This window comes from Copadichromis virginalis, linkage group LG20, assembly GCF_057382275.1.
Source record: "Copadichromis virginalis isolate Kocher_CV1m ecotype Utaka linkage group LG20, C_Virginalis_male_GT1.1, whole genome shotgun sequence".
NCBI lineage: Eukaryota > Metazoa > Chordata > Actinopteri > Cichliformes > Cichlidae > Copadichromis > Copadichromis virginalis.
The window spans coordinates 19,262,399-19,285,287 of NC_140637.1; the positions used below are offsets into that span (position 1 = coordinate 19,262,399).

At 40.8% G+C, this 22,889-nt stretch overlaps 2 protein-coding genes across 4 annotated transcripts in view; both read left to right on the top strand.

Moving 5' to 3' along the window:
* anks1aa (ankyrin repeat and sterile alpha motif domain containing 1Aa) overlaps positions 1-8,017 on the top strand; it is a 59,930-nt gene extending 51,913 nt beyond the window's left edge. For both annotated transcript variants that reach the window (XM_085443775.1, XM_085443776.1), the window contains exons 18-27: positions 46-144; positions 620-766; positions 1,414-1,521; positions 1,772-1,942; positions 2,025-2,162; positions 2,255-2,326; positions 2,418-2,504; positions 3,024-3,161; positions 5,056-5,238; positions 7,449-8,017. In XM_085443775.1, coding sequence (XP_085299901.1) covers positions 46-144; positions 620-766; positions 1,414-1,521; positions 1,772-1,942; positions 2,025-2,162; positions 2,255-2,326; positions 2,418-2,504; positions 3,024-3,161; positions 5,056-5,238; positions 7,449-7,565 — 1,260 coding nt within the window. In that variant the 3' untranslated portion in view covers positions 7,566-8,017. The remainder of the gene's footprint in view (positions 1-45; positions 145-619; positions 767-1,413; positions 1,522-1,771; positions 1,943-2,024; positions 2,163-2,254; positions 2,327-2,417; positions 2,505-3,023; positions 3,162-5,055; positions 5,239-7,448) is intronic.
* A 5,846-nt stretch (positions 8,018-13,863) lies between these two features.
* Positions 13,864-21,597, top strand: LOC146684661 (specifically androgen-regulated gene protein-like). 2 transcript variants are annotated; one of them, XM_085444060.1, is made up of 5 exons: positions 13,864-13,978; positions 14,221-14,296; positions 16,945-17,129; positions 18,942-19,104; positions 19,213-21,597. In XM_085444060.1, the coding sequence occupies exons 3-5, from the start codon at positions 17,079-17,081 to the stop codon at positions 20,718-20,720; spliced, it is 1,722 nt and encodes a 573-aa protein (XP_085300186.1). In that variant the 5' UTR covers positions 13,864-13,978; positions 14,221-14,296; positions 16,945-17,078; the 3' UTR covers positions 20,721-21,597. The 2 variants fall into 2 exon arrangements, with proteins under 2 accessions (XP_085300186.1, XP_085300187.1); XM_085444061.1 differs by lacking the exon at positions 14,221-14,296.
* Positions 21,598-22,889: the final 1,292 nt, after the last annotated feature.

Consider the following 22,889-nt stretch of genomic DNA (forward strand, 5'->3'; position numbering starts at 1 on the left):
GAAATGCCAGTACCAAAAATGCTTGTTTTGTATGTTGCTTTAAAGGGGAGCAATGTAATGGAGGACCAGGACTTGAGAGAGATTGGAATCGCAGATCCGAGCCACAGAAAGAAGATCCTGCACGCAGCACGTTCCTTTCCAAAGGTGATAAATCATTGATTCCTACTTTAGTACTTCTCAGACCCAATTCAGTGTTTTGCATTTGCTTTAATGTTAGATGATTAAGTAATATTCTCACCTTAGACCCAAGTATCTATTGCATTTATGAAAATTAACAAGTTAATTTGTGGGTTAGGCATACGGCTGAGCAGGAGCAATAGTGCTTAATAATGAAGTCGAATGCGGTTTGGCGGTGGGCTTGCTTTATCTTATTGTATTGGGAGCTTTACTTTTGTTATAAAAATAAAATTAAACAAAAACACCTCTGCAGTATTCTCACTTTAATTTGTATTGCTTTAGCTCATTCTGCTTGTATACAAATATACATCTGTGGGGGTTATTGAAACCAGAACCCTTCAATTTCCTGCCAAGGAAAATTGGCTAAATTTGCAGCATATTGGTTCAGCCAACGCCCTGAATTCCTCAAAGTGTCTGTGAATGATTACGTTTTCTGCTGCAGGTGAAAGCGCTCGGCTGTGACGGCAGCAACTCCCTGTCCTCCTGGCTGGAGAATCTGGGCCTGCATGAGTACTTGCAAAACTTCCTGTCCAGCGGCTACCGCACTCTGGACTGCGTCAGAAACCTGTGGGAGCTGGAGATTGTCAATGTGAGTCACAGTGATGTACAAGGACAGTGGGGAGTATCAGAGGGTGAAATTAGTCTTCAGGTGTCTTGGGGAAAAAAAAAAAATCAGGATAGGGAAACGAGTTTGACGGTTTACTTCAGGTTCCCCCCCCAAACTGAAGCAGGAGGCTAAAACTGAAGGTGAATGTGTATTTGTGTTGAATATTGGGAAATGGATTCTAAAGTCTCACTCAAAAAAAATTAATTGAGATTTTCACGTTTGAAAACAAGAACTGAAATTACTTGGTTAGAAGATGGCACGTCAGACTTCACTGGTCTGTGAGGAAATGTGCTGACTTTTGCTACTACTGGGAAGGGTCTCTGAAAGAAACATGTTTTCTTGTTCACTCCAAGATCAGTGCTGCATTCCTCCATTTCTGTGTGCAATACCATCACCTGTAGATCAGTGAAGTAATGTCAGACACTGTATCGCTGCATGAACGTGTGAACTTGTGCAATCCCGTATGTAGATTCAAGATTAACAGAAGAGAAGAGACTCGGAGGGGAAACAGCTTCACATGGAGAACTATTAAGGGAACCTCACAAATGAAATAGTGCCTGATGTGTTGTTTTCTGGCATTTCCTTTTGTGCTGCTCAGTATGATCACTTCATAATTTTCTTTTTTACAGGTGCTAAAAATTAGCCTACTTGGTCACAGGAAACGCATCATCGCTTCCTTAGCGGAGAGGCCTTATGAAGAGCCTCCTGTCAAACCTCCTCGTTTGTCTCAGATCAGGGTGAGGACCTACAAACTACTTTCCTGTCTAAAAGTGCTTCACAAAATGTTTCTTGTTTACTCTTCACTCACTTCGGAACCAGATCTGATGTTTGAATACTGTCCGACAAACTTAGGCTTACGTTTCAAATTCTTTATTTTTAGCCTGTAAATGTTGCAAAGTATATTGACAAAGATGAATGCCTGATGGCTAATGATAGAGAGTGCATCTGACATGAGATACCCAACTGTGTCATATTACATCTCTGCAGTGCCAAGACCTGCCTGGATCCCAGACTTCATCTCCCATGAGTCAGATGGAGCCCTACACAGGACGCTCAATGGACCCTCTGCTGCCTGCAGGCGAGCCAGGGAGGAAAAAAGCACAAGAAAACGACTATGACGTTACCCAAAGATATCGCAGCGAACGACACAGGCCTCCTGTATGTGGTATATCTACGAGTGTGTTAATGGTTATTGAGGGCCTCTGCCAGGCTTCTTTGATAGTTATGGTTATTTTTATAGGAGCGACATGAAGACTGGCAACGAGAGCCCCGCCTGACCTTGCGGCCACCTAGTCTAGCAGCACCGTACGCCCCGGTTCAGAACTGGCATCACCAACCAGAGAAACTCATCTTTGAATCCTGCGCTTATGAAGCTAGTGTACGTCTGCACCATTCTCCTTCCTACATGATTCCGCTTCGTTGATTAAACACATCAGCAGTAATGTCTTTTTCCCCTCCGTTTCATTACAGTATCTTGGTTCCATGCTTATTAAGGAACTAAGGGGCACTGAGTCCACGCAGGATGCTTGTGCCAAAATGCGGGTATGACAAGTTTCTCCAATCCCTGAGGATAAACTCATAGATATTGTTTGTGTGAGTGGCAATTGACCTGTCCTTTTAATCTTCCCTCCAGAGGTCAACAGAGCAAATGAGAAAAGTCCCGACTATCGTCCTCTCAATCACATACAAGGGTGTGAAGTTTATCGACGCAGCCAACAAGGTTAGCGACTACACACATGCACACACACACACGTGCATACACATTTTCTCTTTGCGTCTTCTTAACCAGACGTGTTCTTTGAGGCGTGTGATACATCAAATTGAGGCCGGGGCAAATGACAGCATGTTTCCTTTTTTAATGTGTGCATGAAAGTGACGCAGTCAGACATCAAGCTTCCTCTCTTTCTGTGATTGTAAATATCATGCTTGCAAGTTTGTGTCAGATTAGTTTGTGCTTATATTTCCTTATAGGAAGCAAATCTGATTGACATTTAGTTGACATTAATAAAAAAAGGCTTTGAAATGTTGAAGCTCAACATGGTCTTGTTGTAGTTGCACTTGTGATGGCTGGCAGTCAGTGTCTCTCCTTTAACCGTTTAGTTTTTTTTATTTTGTAACATTTTCTAACAGCATTATTGTCTCAATGTTGATGGAATGAAATAAAAAATTTTAAAAAATGAAAGAATGCACTGTGTACTCTCGTTACTAAACCTCACTCATGTTGCCCTTCTCGGTCCAGAACATCATTGCAGAGCACGAGATCCGTAACATTTCTTGTGCAGCCCAGGACCCAGAGGACTTGTGCACATTTGCCTACATCACTAAGGACCTGCAGACCAGCCACCATTACTGCCATGTCTTCAGCACAGTAGATGTGGTAAGGACACTTGTACTGGGCTCTATTGTGCTATAGATGGTAAAAAAGATGATTGTGTGATTGTGCTGTCACCCATCGCTCTTGAAGCTTTTATATGCTGGCGTTTTAGAGCCAGACGTCATCTTACAAAGATGGGAGGGTGGAGGGTTTACTTAGCAGCTAGCGCTTAGCAAGTTTCATTCATAAACAGCAGCTCATGGCATGCAAGCAGGCATGCAATATAGAGACACACATACAGGCTAATTAATGTAAGAAACAGATGGACATTAGAGCACAAACTTCTTGGATGGTCAGCACCACACAGAAATGAACAGTATTAGTCATGTAATCAATTAGAAATGTTCTAAAAGTCACCAGTAGTAGTAAGCACACGGTGAAGAGCTCCAGTTTAGTACTTCAGAATGAGTCCTCAGTTATTATGTTGTTATTAAATTGTTATGAAGGGGGAAACAATCCACAGAAGCCAAAATATTTTTTGTACCATACTGTAAAATGTGACATTTTAACATGGAAGTCTGTCATTTTTGGAGCCAGCTTCAAGCTTTGCACAGAGGAACTGCAGTTTTTGTACTTCTGGAGTTTCTCCCCCGTGTTCAAAACAAAGTACAGATTTATCTTCTAGTTATGTCAGCTTGCAGTTTGTCTGCTTATTCAGGGAACCAGTGGGCCTTGAACAGTAGTAGTAGCTCAGTGTGTATTTTACGTGTAGTTGTTTTTTTTTTTTCCTGTGTAATAATATTCAACATTGCTATCAATACATTTTTTCAAAAAATGCCTCTCTGTGCAAAATGGGTTCAAAAACATAAACAACTGTGGGATCCTGTTTGTCTGTGTCTGATATTATTTGTATCCCACTGTAACTTTACTGTATAAAGAGCTAACATCTCCAAAATGTCAGGAGTAGTTAGTCATTACAAGAAGTGTTTGTGAGCTAAAAATCAAGAATGTGGGATACTGTGTCTGTGATTTGGAGAGCCCAGCGCTGCTCCCGACGCAGGAAAAACCAATTCTGCAGTGGAGACCTACCTGGCACTTGTGCAGGTGAAGCCAAAGGGAAGATATGCTTCATCATATTTTCTAGTCTTTGACTTGGAAGGATGTTGGTTTGAAAACCTATTTGGCGATGCTTCATCTCCTGCTTTGCGTTTGTGTGGCAGCCCCGTCAGAAACCTGTCCGTTATGCTAGTAGTAGCTTGACAAGGGTTTTCAGCTGCAGACAGTAATGCTTTTGTATTTGATTGCGGGCTGTTGGTAGTCATTAAACACTGAAACGCTATGAGTCAAATAGTTACCACAGCTTTGCCGTGTCCCTTCTGCTACCGAAAGTGTCCATATGAATCTCCTTTATTTGGTTATTTTAAACTGCACTGACTATATGGCTGCTTTCAGGGTCCGCCTGGCACAATCGTCACTACACAAGAGATGTTTCTGCGTATTGGTGTACATGGAGTGCTTTATCTCAGGGCAGGTTACTACATCAAAGGATATAAAGAGGATTTCACAGCTCTGTGTTATGTGTCTCTTCAAATGATGATTGTTGTTCCCACCATAGGATTGCTTTTTCAGATAACGTATAAAGCATGAATCATCTGTCTTTAGTCTGCAGAGCTTGTTCGTACCTGGGAGCTGTCAGGGTAAAACAGAATAATCCAGCAGCTTTATTACTGAGCTACAGAGGATGGATCTAGTTTAGGAACAGGGGGTTGCTGCACAATACTCCTGAGATTACTGCCACTTCTTCAGGTTATGCAATTTTGTTTTGAAGAAGTTTTGGAGGAAAAAATCTTTCTTCTGTTACGTTTTGCTGTCTCGCTGCACACTGTGATGGTGGTGGTCCTTTGGCTAAAGGCTTGTAATGACTCCGTGATCCTCCTCTTTCTCCCTTTCTGTATAGAACCTGACCTATGAGATTATACTGACACTGGGCCAGGCGTTTGAGGTAGCATATCAGCTGGCTCTGCAGGCCCAGAGGACCAAACCGCACCAGAGCGTCCCAGCTGGATCTGGATCAGAGGTCATTGAGACCAAGTCCAGCAAACCTGTGCCCAAACCACGAGGCAGCATACGCAAAACAGCGGTGAGTTGGTTGTTAAAAAGTATTGTAGTAAAAACACCAAATAAAGCTGAAATATTGTTCAACGTGTTCTCGAGCAAATTTGGAATTTTAAATCCTTTTACTTCTCTGTGCCAGAAAAAAATCTTTTTGTGTTTTGTGATTACATTTGCAGCACACGCCTAATTTTTTGGAAGCAAAAACGATGTTAGATTGCTTGCGTCAGTCTACACCTCTCGACATCACTGTGGTTATGCTATGCTGATGTCCATCTGGGCATTAGCATTAAACCATTAAGAGGGAAGCTTGTGCTGAATATAAATGAGCCAAGTCCACCTCAGGGACAAGTCACACATTTCTAGCTGCAGCTTAATGATCACAATGATTTAACAATGTAATTCTGTTCAGTGTTTTCATCTGTGTGGCTTTTTTTTTTTCACATGTACATTTTTAAATGTGTTTAATCAGCACCTGAGCACACATGCACTTCATACTCAGTTACACACATCCACACCGATAAGCACACATAAGCTTCAAAATGCACCTGCAGTGTCTTCTGTGTTGTGTGCGACCTGTCAGACTCCTCATGTGTCATGCCTGTTAAAATCTGTGTCCCTTTTCCTGCCCTTTAAGTTCTTTGACTCTGTCGCTGCTTCGTCCTGGTTCTTTGTGCACTTTCCCTTTTCTCTTCTAATCTTCGTCTCCGTCTGGCTCGCTTCTCTTCCTCCTGGTGGTGTTTATTCCTCCCAGGACTCTCCTCTTCCTCTCGACAGTCGTTGCTGTTACTGTTCCACCTGCACCAACCACCATCCCTCCTTCCTACCGCTGCACTCTGCCAGCCATGCTGCTCAGGTGCTGCCTCCTATCCCATCCCCATCCCTTCTCACCCACTCGTTGTTGTTATTTTTATTTCACTATCTTTTCTCTGCTATATGTTGAAAACTACAAATCATGATGTAAACTGTTAACTCCAACGCCCTCTAGTGACACGCTTGTAGTAAGACAGACAAAGTTTATATACTGTACACAGAATTCTTTTTGGGTGTTTTTACTTAAACTTTATGATATACATAGAGAAAATGTTGTTATTATATTTTATCAATAAAAAGCCAGCAAAATTGTCTGCTTACTAATTGCTCCCAAAAGTGCTCAGCAAAATGAGAACCAGGAAAAGTTAAAATTGCAAAAATTGCAAATCTCATAGACCCATATTTTTATTGACATCTGAACACGCAAAACATTTTAACTGTTTACACTGAGAAAAACATAAGATCGATTTCTGGGAGATGAGGAAACCAGTTGCCGGACTTTCAGCAGAGAAATGTGTCCCATTCTTGTTTATTGTATTGTTTTTAGCTGCTCAGTAGTTCTCTGTCTTCTTTGTTGTATTTCATGGTGTGTCAACTGTTTTTAATTGTGAAAGGTCTGAACTGCAGTTCAGCACCGAAGCTATGCGGCTGTAACAGATGAAGTATGTGGTTTAGTTTAGTTTAGTTTAGTCGAACTATGCAAGGCCTTCCCTGAAAAAGACGTCATCTGGATGGAAGCACGTGTTGCTCTAAAACCTGTAGATACCTTTCGGCAATAATGTTTTGCCATGTGTGCAAGCTGCCTATTTCATGGGAACGATCCACCCACATACCATGAGAGATGCAGGCTTTTAAACTGAGCACTGACGGTCCCTCTCTTCTAAAAAGAATTTTAAATTTGGATTTGTCTGACCACATGACCGTTTTCCAAGTTGCCTCAGAGCTTTGGCTCAGAGAAGATGGCAGTGCATCGCATAGTACTTCTGATCTTTTGAGCCCCAACTATTCTGAGAAATGTTGCTGCCATCAAATTCAAAATGACTTAATGTTTTTCATGAAATAGTGAAAAGTTAAAAACCTTTTTGTCTAATATAATAAATAAAATATGGGTTTATGAGATCTGCAAATCATTGCATCCTGTTTTCTTTACATTTTACGCAGCATTCCAACTTTTTTTGGGACCGGGGTTGTAATTTTATGATAATTGATGGATAGGTGTGATGCTGCATCGTTTATGGAATCTGTTTAAACACAAACATCAACACTTTCATGGGTAAATGTGGTTAAATTTCACCACAAACAATTACAGTTTGTTGGCACAATAATACTTCATTGCTGCATTTTGAATCTAAGCATTACAAAAAGTGTAATCAGCCTCGTATGTGAAGATTCAGATATTTCATTGCTGTCTGTTTGTACTCACAGGGGGACATCGTGGACCAGGAAGGCGATTCTCAGTCCCAGGGTAGTGCCACGTGGCTCATGGACCCCAAGGAATCCAAGCGCACTATCAGCACTAAGTACGAGACCACCATTTTCTGAGTGGACCTCTCTTCCTCCTGGGCTCAGCCTCACCCTCCTTCCTTCCCCTCCTTCTGTGTGCCTTTCACTGTGACGCTGCCTCTTTCTCCGCGCTGGACCTCTGCTCCTCCCCACCGCCATCACTTGTTTCCTCCTCCGACAACACCACAGTCTGTGGCAACTGACCAGCTGTTGCCCCTTCTTATGTTTAACTCCCAGCACCTTTACACTTTTTCTCAATTATTAATGCAACCCCTCCACCTCGCCCACCGTCTTCTAGCTGTCTAGTTGGTATCTCTTCTACTGTGAGCCTGCCACTCACTTTCCCTTTTATTCCTCCTTTCTGTTTACTTTATATGCTTCCTCCAACAATGCTTCCCCCTTTTTTCTTTTTTTTTTTTCTTCCCAACTGTCAACATCCCACTCTTTACTCTTGGTGATAAGCTCTCTCTTTTCTTAATGCTTTTCTTGCTCTGTTAGGAGACGGCCGCTCTGAGGCTTTTCACTCTGACGTTCCAACTCCTGACTTCACCGAGTGCTGAGAAAACTGATTTTTACCACAGCCAAGAGTGACCCACTGCACACATCCTGTACCTGGATGGACACGTTTCCTGAGGAAACTGTGAAACTGATCCTGTAATTCTATGCATCAGTCGGACTGTAGCATGTTTATGTTCGCAGGGATGCAGGTGTTATTGAGGTTAAATAAGATCAATTAAGGGCAAGGCTTTTCTTCTTCTTCTTCTTCTTCTTCTTACGGTCAGCTGCCTGCTTAAAGCCAAAAGAGGCCAAGATCCTAGCACTGTGATATGATCCTTTTGATGCTAATGAAGTAAGCATTTTGGGGTGGGGTTTCTAGAGAGCATCAGAGGGACAGAATAGGGCACAGAGGCAGACATGGATCTGCATGTTAGTGGTCCTTGCTCCAAAAAAACAGCTCAAAATAATTCAAAACTGGCATGCCGTCAACTATCAGTCAGGATTTAAACTCAATGCTTCGTCTAGAGTGAACTAACTACACCTAAGCACTTACATAAAATCCTCAAGTTTGAAAGAATAAGTGCATTTTCCTCTTTTTGTTCCTTTCACAACAAATGCCTTCAGTGTTCATCCTGTCAGCATTGCCTTTCCCCCCCAGTCATACCAGGTTAATGTTTCACAGATGCTTGGTGAAAAGAGTAAATCATTACGAAGGACTTAATCCATCACTATAGTGCTGTTTGTGTCCATCGGTTTTACTTTATTTTAACTCCACTGCTTTGTGTGCGTGTGTCTGTGTCCCTTCCCTGTAGCTGACACTGTGGCCAATCCCAGACAGTGAGAAAAGGACAGGAATGAGCCCTGTTGAGTGGTGGATAGGATGTTTTGCTGGATCATTGCCCCACTTCTCACCGAGCAGATCACATCAGCAGTCGGATTGTGCCCACAGTTACACACAGGCCTGGAGAATAAGACGGATGTAAACCTTTCGCCAACGCAACACGCTCCCCCGGTTCATCAGACTTCTCCAACTTCATCACCCTGCACGCACGCACGCACGCACCCGCCTCCATTTAACTTCTCGATGCTTAGAAAAGTGATGGTTGTTCCGTGCGACATTAGAGACGGATGTGTTTGTTGTGTTGCGTGCATTTCCTCCGAAATGAACCATCACGTCCCTCACTGAGAGTTGGTGTTTATCGTTTCAGGAAATGTATCTGCCGTTTTCAAAGCAGAACTTGTAGTTAAAGGGGAAGTTGCTGCAGAGATGAGGAACATTCACTTTTTATTATGAAACAAACTGTCAGACGAGAGACCTCACACTGTAGGTACACACTTCTTCCTGGGTTGTTTGTCCTGTATCCAAACATTTTAGCTGCTTTCATCACCGTCAGCTTACATACATGTGTAACTGTGATAAAACAATGTAATCTTGCATGGGAGGAGCTCTCTTACCAAACTCAAGGGGCAAAGAAACTGACACTAAAAGACTGTTTTATATTGAAATAACGGGGGATGGCGTTTATTTTACTTTTTGCGTGTGTATGCGCGCGCGTGGGTGTGTGTGTGGGTATGTGGGCGTTTACTTTTTTTATAGGACTATGATTTGTCCTAATGCTGGAACTGGATCAGGTGTGGTTCTTTCTCTCCTTCCCTGCCCCTTTGTTCAGTTAATCTCGACAAGATTATTCACCAAACCTGCCATGCAGGCTGGTACGACTCTAGATTTATAGCTGCAGACAAGAACAATAGGGCACGGCATGTTTCTCTAGCTAACTCCTAATATGTTGACTGTTAATGGTACTGTTTGGTCCACCAATCTGTATATGGGTGCATAGTCGGCTCATTTTGATTTAACTCTTGTATATGTGGTACATTTTTATCCGGCCAGTACGATAACTCTATGGTACACTGTCTTCAGCGCGCTGGTGTCAGCACCTTTAGCCATCAGCCTGGTCCTGCTCTGCTTTTGCACATTGCTGAGGATCAGGAAAGATATTTTGGGACTAATCTGATGACAACAATGATGAGAATGATATTGTACATGAATCTAGCAGTCTGTATTTTGATACTTGAATGATTTTTGTTTTTATAGATATCTATATATATATATATATATATATATATATATGTATGTATATGTATGTATGTACGTATGTAATTTTTGACACTTGTCAAAAAAGAGAAAAGGACTATGTCTTATAAAGTTAAACATATCGTGAATAAATACCCTGTGATTTAAAAAAAAAAAAAAAAAAAAACATTAAAAAAAAGAAGGCTGAGAACATGACTCAGAAGAGGGACCTCACTTCAGAGAAAAAGATTGTAAATAATCTTGGGCTTCCAGTCTTTTTTATGATTATTTTTCATAATTGTACAACTAATAAATGGTACAGTTAGAATCGTTGTCTCTGGATGTTTATTAGGACATTCTTTGTTCTTGTTTTAACGGCTCTTCCTCCAAATTTGGGTAAATTTCTGATGGATTTACAGTTCTGTTGCAGTCTTTAAGGGTAAGTGATGCATGAGTGTCAATGCATTCAGAGTATCTCGATTTGGCTCAGGGCAGCTGAGTTTAGTGGACGTCTTCCAATGAAATGTTTGCCCTCCACCCCATCTCCACATCATAAACTTCTCTGCAACAGCTCAGTGGATTTACAAAGGAAATCTGTATTACAGCTGCTTCTTCTGTCAGTCTATTAAAAAAAAAAAAAAAAGTTCATTAAATCAGAACAAAGAGAAACTTTTTATTTGAACTGAAGTTCACTTTTCAGCACAGGATTATAAACACAACAGTTTTGCTTTTCTTTGCCCCTTTGACCTCGGTCCCTTCAGTTTTATTACTGCTGTCACCTTTTAAACCTTACATGACCCATATTGTGCTTTTGACTTTGTGTTCATGTTTAGCTTTATCTGCTCAAGTTAATTTAAATATTGCAAAGGTTTGAAATTGCCCCAACTTCTGGTTGTGCTTTGACAATTATTTTTTTATCTTTGTTATGAGGGAAATGAGTCAGAAGAAAATTGCTGCAGCTATAATTCGAATGCCAGCTGCGGTGAAATGTCATCAACAAGACGTTGATGTGTTTACTCAAAATAATTATTACATTTGTAAGTATAAAATGAAATAGACTTTTAATGTTGACTGAATAGAAGTTCTAATGTTGGTTTTGGGGGAGAAAAGGCAAATCTCACTCAGTTTATTTAACAAAATATTTAAGCAAGTGATTGAAATACCTGATGTTTTCCGTGTATTACAAAGTATTTCCAATTAAACTTAAGTTGTTCATTGTTTTTAGCTGCAAATTCAACTGGCAAGAGTGAATTCAGTTTGTTCTGTAATCTAAGTAATGAGTACGTCTTTAAAAAATGTCAAACTATGGCTGCATCTTTGATGTGACTGCTTGCATGGAAAAAAAAAAAAAAGTACTAGCAGCGGCCCAATGACAGATGAGATGATGGAGATGTTTACACATCTGTCACAGACATGCTGCTGTTCCTGGAAAACAGATGCTGACTGTGAGATCTGATCCACAGATGTTCTGCTTTGCTCACAGAAATCACACAGACTGTGTGTGGTATCTGGCCTGTAAAAATGGAAAATATTATTACTGAAATAAATGTTTGGTGGTAGTAATTTTACAATCAGATGCTGAGAATCTAGGTTACCTTGTATTCTCACAGAAGTTGTGTTGTAGTCATGTTGGTCAGGCAAGCTGAAATAGCTCCACATCTACTGGATGGGTTTCCCTTGCATTTCCCACAGATACAAATGTCCTAAAGCAACAGTCTTTAATGGCTCTGATTAACCGCTTAATTTTCTGAGGTTGACACACTCATGTTTTAGTATTAATTGCAGTGAAAATTGATGCAGATGTTCCTGTTCCCCTCAAGATAGTTCAATTTTGATTTGGCAACAGATCAAACTTTCTTTTTGTGCTGTAATTTCCTGCTTCTTCTGCTACTCAGTGATAAAAATCTTAGAAACGTGGTGTCAAGCCAGATACTTACTCTGGATGGCATTACATTGGCTTCCAGTAACACTGAGAGGAACCTTGGAGTCATTTCTGACCAGGATAGATCTTTCAGTGTTCATATTACACAAATATCTAGGACAGCATTGTTGCAATTGTGCAATATCTCAAAATTAGAAACGTGCCGTCTCAGAGTGTTGCTGAAAAATTAGTTCATATGTTATTACTTGTAGACGGCAATATTACAATTCATTATTTTCAAAACTCCCTGAAAAGCCTTCAGTTGAGCCGAAATGCTCCAGCAAGATAACTAACGGAGCACATTTCTCCCATACTGGCTTCTCTTCATTGGCTGCCTGTTAAATCCAGATATCCTGCTCCTCGCATACAAGGTTTTGAATAATGAGGCTCCATCTTATCTTAAACACCTCATAGAACTGTACCACCCCAACAGAGCACTTCGCTCTCAGACTCGCGGTTCCTAGAGTATTTAAAAGTAGAATGAGGGGCAGAATGTTCAGCTTTCAGGCCTCTTGTCTGTGAAAGCAGCTCCCAGTTTGGATTCGGGAGACAAACACCCTTTCAAATTTAAAGATAAATCTCTATTTGATGAAGCTTATAGTTAGGGCTGGATCAGGTGAGCCCGAATCCTCCCTTAGTTATGCTTCAATAGGCCAAATCTTCCAGGGGCTTCCCACGATTCAATTCAATTTTATTTATACAGCGACAAATCACAACAACAGTCGCCTCAAGGTGCTTTATATTGTAAGGTAGACCCTACAATAATACATTGTGAGAAAAACCCAACACTCATAAGACCCCCCTATGAGCAAGCACTTTGGTGACAGTGGGAAGGAAAAACACTCTTTTAACAGGACGAAACCTCCAGCAGAACCAGACTCAGGGTGGGGCAGCCATCGGCCATGACCGGTTGGGGAGAGAGAAGGAAGACAGGATAAAGACATGCTGTGGAAGAGAGCCAGAGATGAATAACAAGTATGATTCAGTGCAGAGAGGTCTATTAACACATAATGAGTGAGAAAGGTGGCTGAAGAAGAAACACTCAATGCATCATGGGAAACCCCCAGCAGCCTACACCTATTGCAGCATAACTGATCCAGCCCTAACTATATGCTTTAACAAAAAGGAAAGTTTGAAGCCTAATCTTAAAAGTAGAGATGGTGTCTGTCTCACAAATCCAAACTGGAAGGTTTGGATGTACTGAGTATTTTTCACTCACTATGTGTTTATACACCGCTCTGCACTTATCATCACTTATTATTAAACCGTGGCTCTTTTCCACAGCTTGTCTCTAGCCCTGCCTCCCTCTCCTCATCCACAACAGGTGGCGACAATGGCCGCCCCTCCCTGAGCCTGATTCTGTTAAAAGGTTTTAAAAGGGAGTTTTTCCTTCCCACTTTTGCCAGGTGCTTGCTTATAGAGCCTCATCTGATTGTTGGGGTTTTGCTATTATTGTAAATTATATTGTATTATTCATGTTTTTTATATTATATTGTATTATTGTAGCGCTTTTACTTTACAAGTAAAGGGCTTTGAGACGACTGTTGTGATGTGGCGCTATGCAAATCCAATTGAATTACAGTACATTGGTTTAAATATGTTATTAACATGCGTATATATAGTGATATATAGTGTTATAATAACTTAATATAAGTGACAGTATTCCACACAGAAAAGTAAAAGGTGAAAAATCATTTGAGGTTTCGCTCGTTTTACTGCTGTTCTCCTATTGGCTCTTCCTTGGAAAAGTCTCAGTCGCCCAGTTCTCTGATTGGCCACAAACCAACCTGTGCGGAAGTTAATTGCCTCACCTGGCCGTAAGCCTCTCACACTTCTCCCGTCTGTCACTACCAGTCGCATAGTTTTACTTCCAGGAACAGCACTGTCGGGGGAGTGAGGTGCACCGCAGCTATGGACTGACAGCAGCGCAGTTTCACCGACCTTTCTCGCGCATATCTGGTAAGTTATCAGGAAACTGTCCTCTTAAAAGCGTAATGTGCTCGTTTAGGGTGAAATCATGGGTTACAATGGAGGCAACGACGAAATAAAGTTGTGTGAAAGCTCGTAAGTCTACTTTATGAAAATACAGTGATCATTTAGAGTGGTGCGTGTGTGTAAGTGTGTGCGCTCGATTTGTTCAGAGCAGATTTTACCATCAGGTGTAACATAATGTTTTTGTGTTTGTTTGTTTTTTTACTTAGTTTGTAAGTTTTGACCCTGGAGTGTCATTTTGTGTCTGTTCGGGTGGAGGAGAGTGCAGCAGGAATAGAGAGACAGGTAAGATATTCAGCAAAAGACTAACATCAGTATCAGAAATGCTCCGATATGCATTACTTATCAGTTTTTATGCTCTAAATTTGTTTTTAGAGATAACACAACTGACCATAGTGTTTAGACCCTGGTTATCTGAGTCAGGATTAATGCAAATATTTGCTCATAAATGTCACTAACAGTCATTTTAATGGAACAAGTGTGAACATTAAAGACATGTTTGTTCTCTCAAACAGGCTGTGAGTTGCACAACCCAATGTTAACCATGAATCTTTGTTTATTGTTAATCATTAAACCAGCTCTGGCTGGCTAACCTTGAATACATACTTAACATTTTTGAGTTTTTCAATAAGGCACTGTGATTTGTTATCAAAAGCTATCAATCATTATCCTGGGTTTTTAATAAGTCTAGCTCACAAACTGTGCAGCTGTTCTCACATTTAAGGCCTGGAGCTGATCCTCCCTTTTAATATTTTAAAGGTTTCATCCGCTCATGTGTTTGGCTTCATTTAAGAGTTGTGTCGAAGACATGGAAGCAGGCAAAGTGACATTCCTGTCACTATTAAATCCTGACTCAGCTGTGGGTGCAGTGTGCTTTGCCAGTGCTCCAGTTTGAGAGGTGTTGCCTGCTCAGGTTTGGACAAAGGGAGGGACAATAATTAGCTGCTTACTGTGGGAGGCCGGTGTGTGCTTTGTCAACTAGCTTTTGTTTTCAGAAAACATGTGGGAATGTGGGGGTTGATGATCAGGTTTTTCATCAGCTGCCTTTGCTAAGTTTTCATGTCATCAGGTCAAAAGTGCCATGTACAGAAGATGGAGCTGATAAGTTCAGTGAACAAAGGAAAAGTCTGTCACTGTCTTTGCATGACTCAAATCTTAAAAGTAATGAGGTGAAAAAGCTGACGGTAAAATTGAAAAATAGTTACATGTCCTCTAAAAATGTATTTCATTTTCTTCAATGTAGTGTTTAATGCTACTTTTAAAAAACATGCTTTTTAATTAGATGCAAGATTTCAAAACAAAAGTCATAGAAAATCCCCCACTTGTTACCCAATCTTACTGTTCAGTAATATTTCAAATATTTCACTTGCAGCAATAAAATTATGCTCTTTATGGGCCCACAGGAAGCTGTTGTTTTTATGAGAATGTTCGATGTACATTGTAATTCTTATTCTGACAGAGTTATGTATTGTTTTTTGCTGAATGAGCCTCTGAGTGTCTGAGTTTCTCTCACTTCTCGAACCACATTAATTTACTATTGCACAAATAAACTAAAGCTGTGACACACAGCATGTTATTTTGGGGGATAATTTGCATGCAGGCGCAGCAGGGTATGAAAAGAAACTTTAATTCTGTTACTCTTGTATTTTTAATCAACATAATGGTGTTGCTTGTGCTTTCACAAACATACCTGAACTGACTGCAGCACTATGTGGTAAAGAAGTTCTATACCAGGTCGTAAAATAGCTTTTTTAAGTAAAATTATCAATTTGTCTGACCCATTTAGCTTTATAGTTAATTAGCTAAAAAACTTTTGACGACCATTGTCGACAATTTTTCCTCTAGCCCTAAAGAACACCTACTTGAAGTTGCCTTTTCTTTACGCTCTCATTAAGAATCAACCTGTTGGTTTGGTTGATTTTTTTATTTTATTTTTTATTTTTTTGCGACTAGCATACTTTCCTCATGCCTTGACTTGCCAGTAGTGATACGCAAAAGATAGGGAGCGGAGGCACAAGCATGCTGTAACACAACATATCTGGATTCTTAGCACAAATTTGCCATGATGTGAGGTATACCGTGTGTATTTGCAAGTAAGAGCGTTTGATTGTTATATCATAATGGCTGAAATACTGATTATTAAGGGATGCTGACAGCACTGTCTGCTTGCGATGACGAGTTCATTTTCCTGATTTGTAGAAATATCTTAAAGACCAAACCAGTAATGAATTATAAATACATAAATACACTGTTACAGGTGGCAAAAAGAAGGAAAGCACAATTAAGCACAAGAAAAATTAATAAGTCTGAAGATGCCAAATTTCTGAGATATTTGGCATTTTTGCTAGAAACTGACTCAAAAATGTAATTTTTTTTTTTAAAAAAATGCGAGAGGTCTCCATAAGAGGTCTTTTCTGTTGGCATACAGGTGAGTTTAATTATTAATAAATGAAACATTTAATCTGTTTCCTGTGAAAGACATCACTATGCATGACAGATATGCATAACTGAAAATATTCTCCATTTCACAGCTACTCTCCTTTAATGCGTGCCTCGATCCACGTTGTTTTTAAAAAAAGGCGAAAAGTTTTAGCTCAACCATTATTTTATTTAATGACTCAATTAGCATAACTAGAATTGCTTAATATATCATAGTGACCATGACAGCACATTTGAATCATGTTACAAAAATAAGACGGCCATTACATTATGAGGATCATTAAACTATCAGCTGTAATTTATGACCTTAATTTATCACAATAATTGTAAAGATGCTGTTTTGTTTACCAACTAATTCTCTAGCTATATTTAGCCTCAAACTAAGGCTTCATCAGTCAGTGGTCAAAGAAATGAACATTTTCCACTGTGGAGATAGTAGTGACTCACAAATTTCATCTGATTGTAGTTTCATGCTTTTGTCCTTGACATTTCAGATTTTTCCTGAGACAGACTTTCAGTGAGATTTACACAAACGAAACAGGGCCGCGAAGAGCATGTGATGCCCTCATCTTCCTTCATGTGCAAAGCCAAAGAGTGACACGTGGCCAGGTGGTGTTCCCGTAGCAACATGGACAGCGCAGGAAGCTCGGACAGCGTAATCAGCACGAACTCTGGCTATGTGAGTGCCGCTGTAGCGCTTTATCTCAGTCGTCTGTATTACTGACTCTCTCGTACAGAACAAACACAAACGCTTCTCTCCTCGACTGGAAGAGAATAAAGAAATAATTGAGATTTGTGAAGTCTGAGAGATGAGAGGAACTGAATTTATAATTGGTGAAAGGTTCTCATGTTTAGTCAGTGAGGAGCTTTCAAAGGGTTTCAGCACATGTTTTCATAAATGAAGTATAAACAATCTGAAGCCCTCAGACACCAGCAGCCACCTGAAATAATTTTTTTCCAACAGGCTAATATAGAATAAGAGAAAACTAGGAGATGGATGGGAGTTGTTCCTTTGGATCTGTTTGAACTACTGCATATTTAACACACAGACTACCAGCTGGGTTCCCAAGAATTATTTACTGTAAGAAGAAATCACAATAGTAAACGTTATTTCTTCTTGGAGTATTGTTAGATATGGTAAAAAATGGCAAAGTTGCAATTAATTTGCATACTTTGTGCCTAATCTTACAGATTTAATCTACATTATTTCTTAAAAGCTTATTTATCATCCTTTGGTTCTGGTGCCAGTAAGTTTAATCATTATTTGTGGTGAATTTATATGATGAAACCAATTCAGTTTCATTTTGACTTCAATATAAAATAACTGAAATAAACACGCAAAAATCAGTTGGTATCCCTGAAATGTAATCCGTCCAGTTTGCTCTGGGTCTGCCCTAAAGCCTCCTCCCTCTAGGAGATGCCTGAAACACCTTGTCTAGGAGGTATCCTGGTCAAAGGCCAAACCACCTCAACTGGCTTCTTTTGAGGAAAAGGAGTAGTTGTACTCAATGCCCCTCCCAGATAAGCTCCCAACTCTATCTCTACAGGTGAGCATAGACACCCTTTGGAGGAGACTAGTGAGTCACTACACAGAATTTCCCCCTTTTCTGGCTGAGAACCACGGCCTTAGACTCGTAGGTCCTGATTCTCATTCTTCATGCTTCACACTCAGTTGTAAACCACTCCAGTACGAGCTGGAGGCCGCTGGCTGATGTAGCCAAGAGAACCACATCGTCTGCAAAAAGCAGAAATGAGAACTTGAGACTACAGAATTCAACACCCTCTACCCCTTGACTGTCCTTAGAAATCATTGACAAAGGACAGCCCTGATGGAGTCCAGCACCCATCAGGAACAAGTCTGACTTTTTGCTGCCAATGCAAATTAAGCTGTCACTAGAAACAAGTCAAACTAATGAAGCTAAACACATAATACAGGCAGTTATCACACCTAGTTTGCCTCATGCTATGCTCCGGGCATGCTGGTATGTGACTGGAGGAGTTTCTGCCCGCCTGTCTTTGTTTCGGGATTTTCCAGCTGAATGCTGGACATCAGCAGGTGGAGTTTTTCACGCTATGAGAAGGGTCATTGCTGCTGAGACTGGAGCTTGCAATATAGCTTTTTATTTGTGGCGTGATCAGAGCACAACTCAGCTGTTTCAGGTAGATCTCGTGACACTCTCATTTCTGATAACGTCCAGTCTGGGAGGTTCCCTATCCTGCTAATAAATGCAGTAGTGGAGTCTTTCTTCTTCTAACATGACTGACGGACTCCTCCCGCCCCACACACCAGCACTGTGTGGTAATTTAAATTAGAGCCTATGACAAACTGAATAAGATGTTATATTATTAAAACTGTATGGGGACAATTGGGTATTTTTAAAAAAGCGTTAAGAAATGCAAAACAGTTGTGTGATAATATGAGAATCAAATTGAGAAAGTCATGAAAAATACACATGATAGGAAAAAATATCTAATTTCATTTTTTGTGCAGAGTGAAGACAGCATGGACCACTTATCTGCAGAGGAGAGGGCGTGTCTCACGTATCTGGAAGAAACAATCGAAGCGCTGGAGACGCAGGAGGACAGCGGCGTATCGAATGATGAATCACATCATGAGAGTCTAACAGAAAAAGCAGATCAGATGAGAGTAAATGGTATGTGATGTGCTGTTGTGTATATTTTCTTGTGTACCTTTATTTGCATCGCAGATGCACGGTTTGTGCTGCAACACTAACTGTTGTAATTGTGTTTTTCTTAATTAGACATTTCCACTTTGATGCCTAATGGCTCCAAACGCGACCAGAAATCATTTCTAAGTGATGAAGTGCCCACAGCACCACCTGCATCCACAGCATTAGCCACAGAAGGAAAAACTCAGCTAAATCAAATCTCTGAACCACAAGTCAGTCCTCTAATCCCTGAATCTTCTACTGATACCAGAATCCACTCATCAGCTATACAGACTGAGATGTCACGCTCAGCCACAAATGAAGATGCTGATCCTGAGAGTGTCAAAAGTACAATTGTTTGTCCAGGACCATCTACTGACACCTCTGAGATTGATCTGAGTGTAATTCCACCTCCCTTAAACTTTAGGGATGAACCTGACTCTCCTTCACAGCCTGTGAACGTAAAAGACCTTACTCCATCTGTGGGAATTTCCAGGAAAAAGCCGGGAATAACCTTTGATTTGGAGCAGATTCGTCAGAGGGCCTCTGTCAAGAAAGATTTGACAAGCCCTGTGACCAAGGTGCCTCAAATCAAACCTCAGCCTGAGTCTCTCAGTCTGCTCACAAGTTCACAAATTGTTGCTCCAGCGTCTCCTGAAAGTGCAGAGCCCAAAAGTCCACCTGTTGTGGCCCCAAAGCCTAAAAAGCTGCCCCCCAACATTATTCTGAAATCTCACAAGATGACTAACTCTGATGGAAACTCAGCGCATCCAGTGCTCAACAGCAGTGAACAGCGGCCATTCTTGGATCCTCACAAAGTTCGCATGGAGGCTCTCAGAAAGCTCGGCCTGCTTAAAAGCAGTGAGGAGGAAGAATCGATCCCAAACCAGAGCTCTAAACTTCCTCTCAAAACCAGAGTGTCTTGGGCAGCTTCATCTTCTTCTTCTCCTCCAATCAGCCCTGCAGCTCCAAATGAACCACCATCATCACAGTCTTATAACCTTCCCCCTGCCTCTGTTACTGTCCAGCCTTTGAACCCTGGTGCTATATTACCATCAAACACTTCTACTGCTCTTACAGTTCTGGATCCTGATATTCTCCCAGCACCTGCTGATTTCAGTGACCCCACTGAGCTTTCTCCTTCAGAAAATCAACCATCTGCTGTCAAAGATGCCACTTCTCTTACCTATTCTGGCCTGGTCAAGCAGCTGACACCGCCAAAGGTCAAATCAGCCAGCCTCGGGCGCACTGAGGTGGGTATAAGCAGATATACAGCAGGTCAAGACTACGGTGAGGCCAGTCAGGGCACCAGCATTAATCAGAACCTCAACCAGCTGCGTAACCATCGACCGCGCCCCGCCTCTCTTGGGAGTAGGAAGGAGTTCTCAAGTGCTCAAGGAGAGCATTTGGAGGCAGAGCCTTCCATTACTAAAGAGCCAGCCTCACAGAAGGCCTTGCCTGCCCACACTGCCTTGCATCACGCCAGAGACACTCAGAAACTGCCTCGATCACAAGGTATCAGCGTGCTGATCTGCCCTCGTTCAGAAAATGAAGAGGACCGCCGTGGGGCCCTGAAGAAGCTCGGACTGCTAAGAGATTGAATATGCACCTCATTTATCTGTCAGACTACTTTAAGATGATGTATGTTAAGAGACATACCAGAGTTTTCTACGTGATTAATATGGACAGTTAAAAAAAAAAAAGCTTTCAGGAAGCAGCTTAACCACATATTTATGCATTTTTATTTTACTGCATTGACAAAACTTGGAATTAAATGACTGTCAAGGACATTATTGAATGTACTTTTTACCTATATTGTACAACCTTATTTCCAATGTTTTTTCCCCACAGCACTAGCAGTCAAGGATATTTTTAATATTCATTAACTGTCACTGTGATATATGTACTTTTGTAAAGTAAATGATGTTGCTTTTATGAGACAATAGCGAGTTATTTAGTCATTTCAGTTTATTTTGTGAAGTATGATTAGAAACCTTCTTAATGTCCCTCGCTGTGTGCTTTCAAAGGGTCTCTTTGTACTTCTCCTTTTAGGTACTTCCATGTGTTGCTGTTGTGTTATGTAATTTGATTTTCACTTCCTACAGTCTGTTAGACTTTTTGTCTGGTTTTGTTTCCTTTTACCAACCGCTGGCTAGTACTCAGATTTGTGCATTTACTGTGAACTGCACTGAACCTATTTGCTTTGTAGAGTTTGTATCATAACTAGAAGATGTTGTTTTTCTTTTTAAATCAGTGGATATGGGGTAGGGATGTTCGGGAACATACCTTACCGTAACTCAAAGCACATAGTCGGTGAGCACTGGGTGAGAAGGATCTAAAAGGTTTTTTGCATGGCTGAATAATGATGCATAAGCTTGTTACATAGCAGCTACATGTCTGGAGTTAATGGGTCGACAAGGTGCAGGCATTTATTGCATCTTTTATTTAAACCATAAACTGACTGCTTTCTGAATGTCATTGTTTTGACTCCTTTTGGTCATTTTTTTAAAAAAAAAATGACCTCAAGTATCGAATCGAAACTTGAGGCACCAGTTTTGTGGCTCAGCCTCAGCAACTTTATCTGATGTGATGATGAGTGAACTAGTACAACCTGTTTTTCACCTCGCGGTTCAGCCTTCATGGAACATCTTTGCTGCTCATGATGGCTCATTTACGAGCCGACGGTTTGTCTGAAAAACATTTTATTGCTGCTGCAGGCTTTTTAGACAAATAGAATTGCTCTTTCCTGTAATTTGCCGGTGAGGTCACCTACTTCTGTGAACGCAAGCTCAATTTGAAAAAGTGTTTTATCTGAGCAGCTGTTTACAGCAGGGTGCAGAACTACAGAGCTAATAAAGAACAAAGCAGGGACTGGATCAACACATTTGGCTATTTTTGGAACTAAACTTTCCAGACAGTACTGATGGAAAAAATGAGCAAAATTAAAATTTTCTTGGCGTGTCCAGGCGGATAACAATGACTCCTCTTTAATTGTCCAATTAGAAATTAGCAAGGTGAAGGTGCGCTGTCTCTGCATGGCTGGATCAGTGCCAATGGTACTGTGTCATTGTTGTAATTCTTTGAGCCCTGCCCTTGATACCAGCCCTTAACTCACAAATCGTTTTGTTCTGACCCTGATAACGCCTAGGACAGCTTTGCAGCATTTTTTTTTTAAAAGTCCAGCCTCTAGTTTGCATTTTCTACACTCAGAATATTTCCATGCTTTTTTGTTTAAAGTCTAAAAATGTTTTTATAAGAAAGTAAATCCTTGATGTCGATCTCCCAGTCGCAATTTTTTTATACGAGCCGAGTGGAAATTTGAATATTGTTTTTAATATTTTACATCAAGAGATGAAGCACATTTGTTTAATTCGGAGTTGAATAGTACTCACTGTTTTGTTCCAGACACCAAGAAGCTAGTATGTAAAGTATCAGTGGTTTATTTTTGTTTAGCTCAAAGTGAACATCCTCATTCCCTATAAACCCAAGAGAAGAGAAAGCAGCTACAGTAGGTGCCGTCAGACTGACACAGGCAGCTTTGTGCTGCACTGTGGCGTGTTGGTATGTGAGCTATTTTTCCTTTCCACCTGAGTGCAGCAGACCTGACTGACAAGGACTCAATGACAGCAACTGTCAGCTTTCACAGTTCTTCTCCTAGGATCCTGAAACAGCCACTATGAGAAACATACCATAAAATTTTCCCTACAGAGAAAATGAAAACTTTTAGTGATTGGTATGAAATGTGACAGAGGTGAACAAGAGTCTACAGA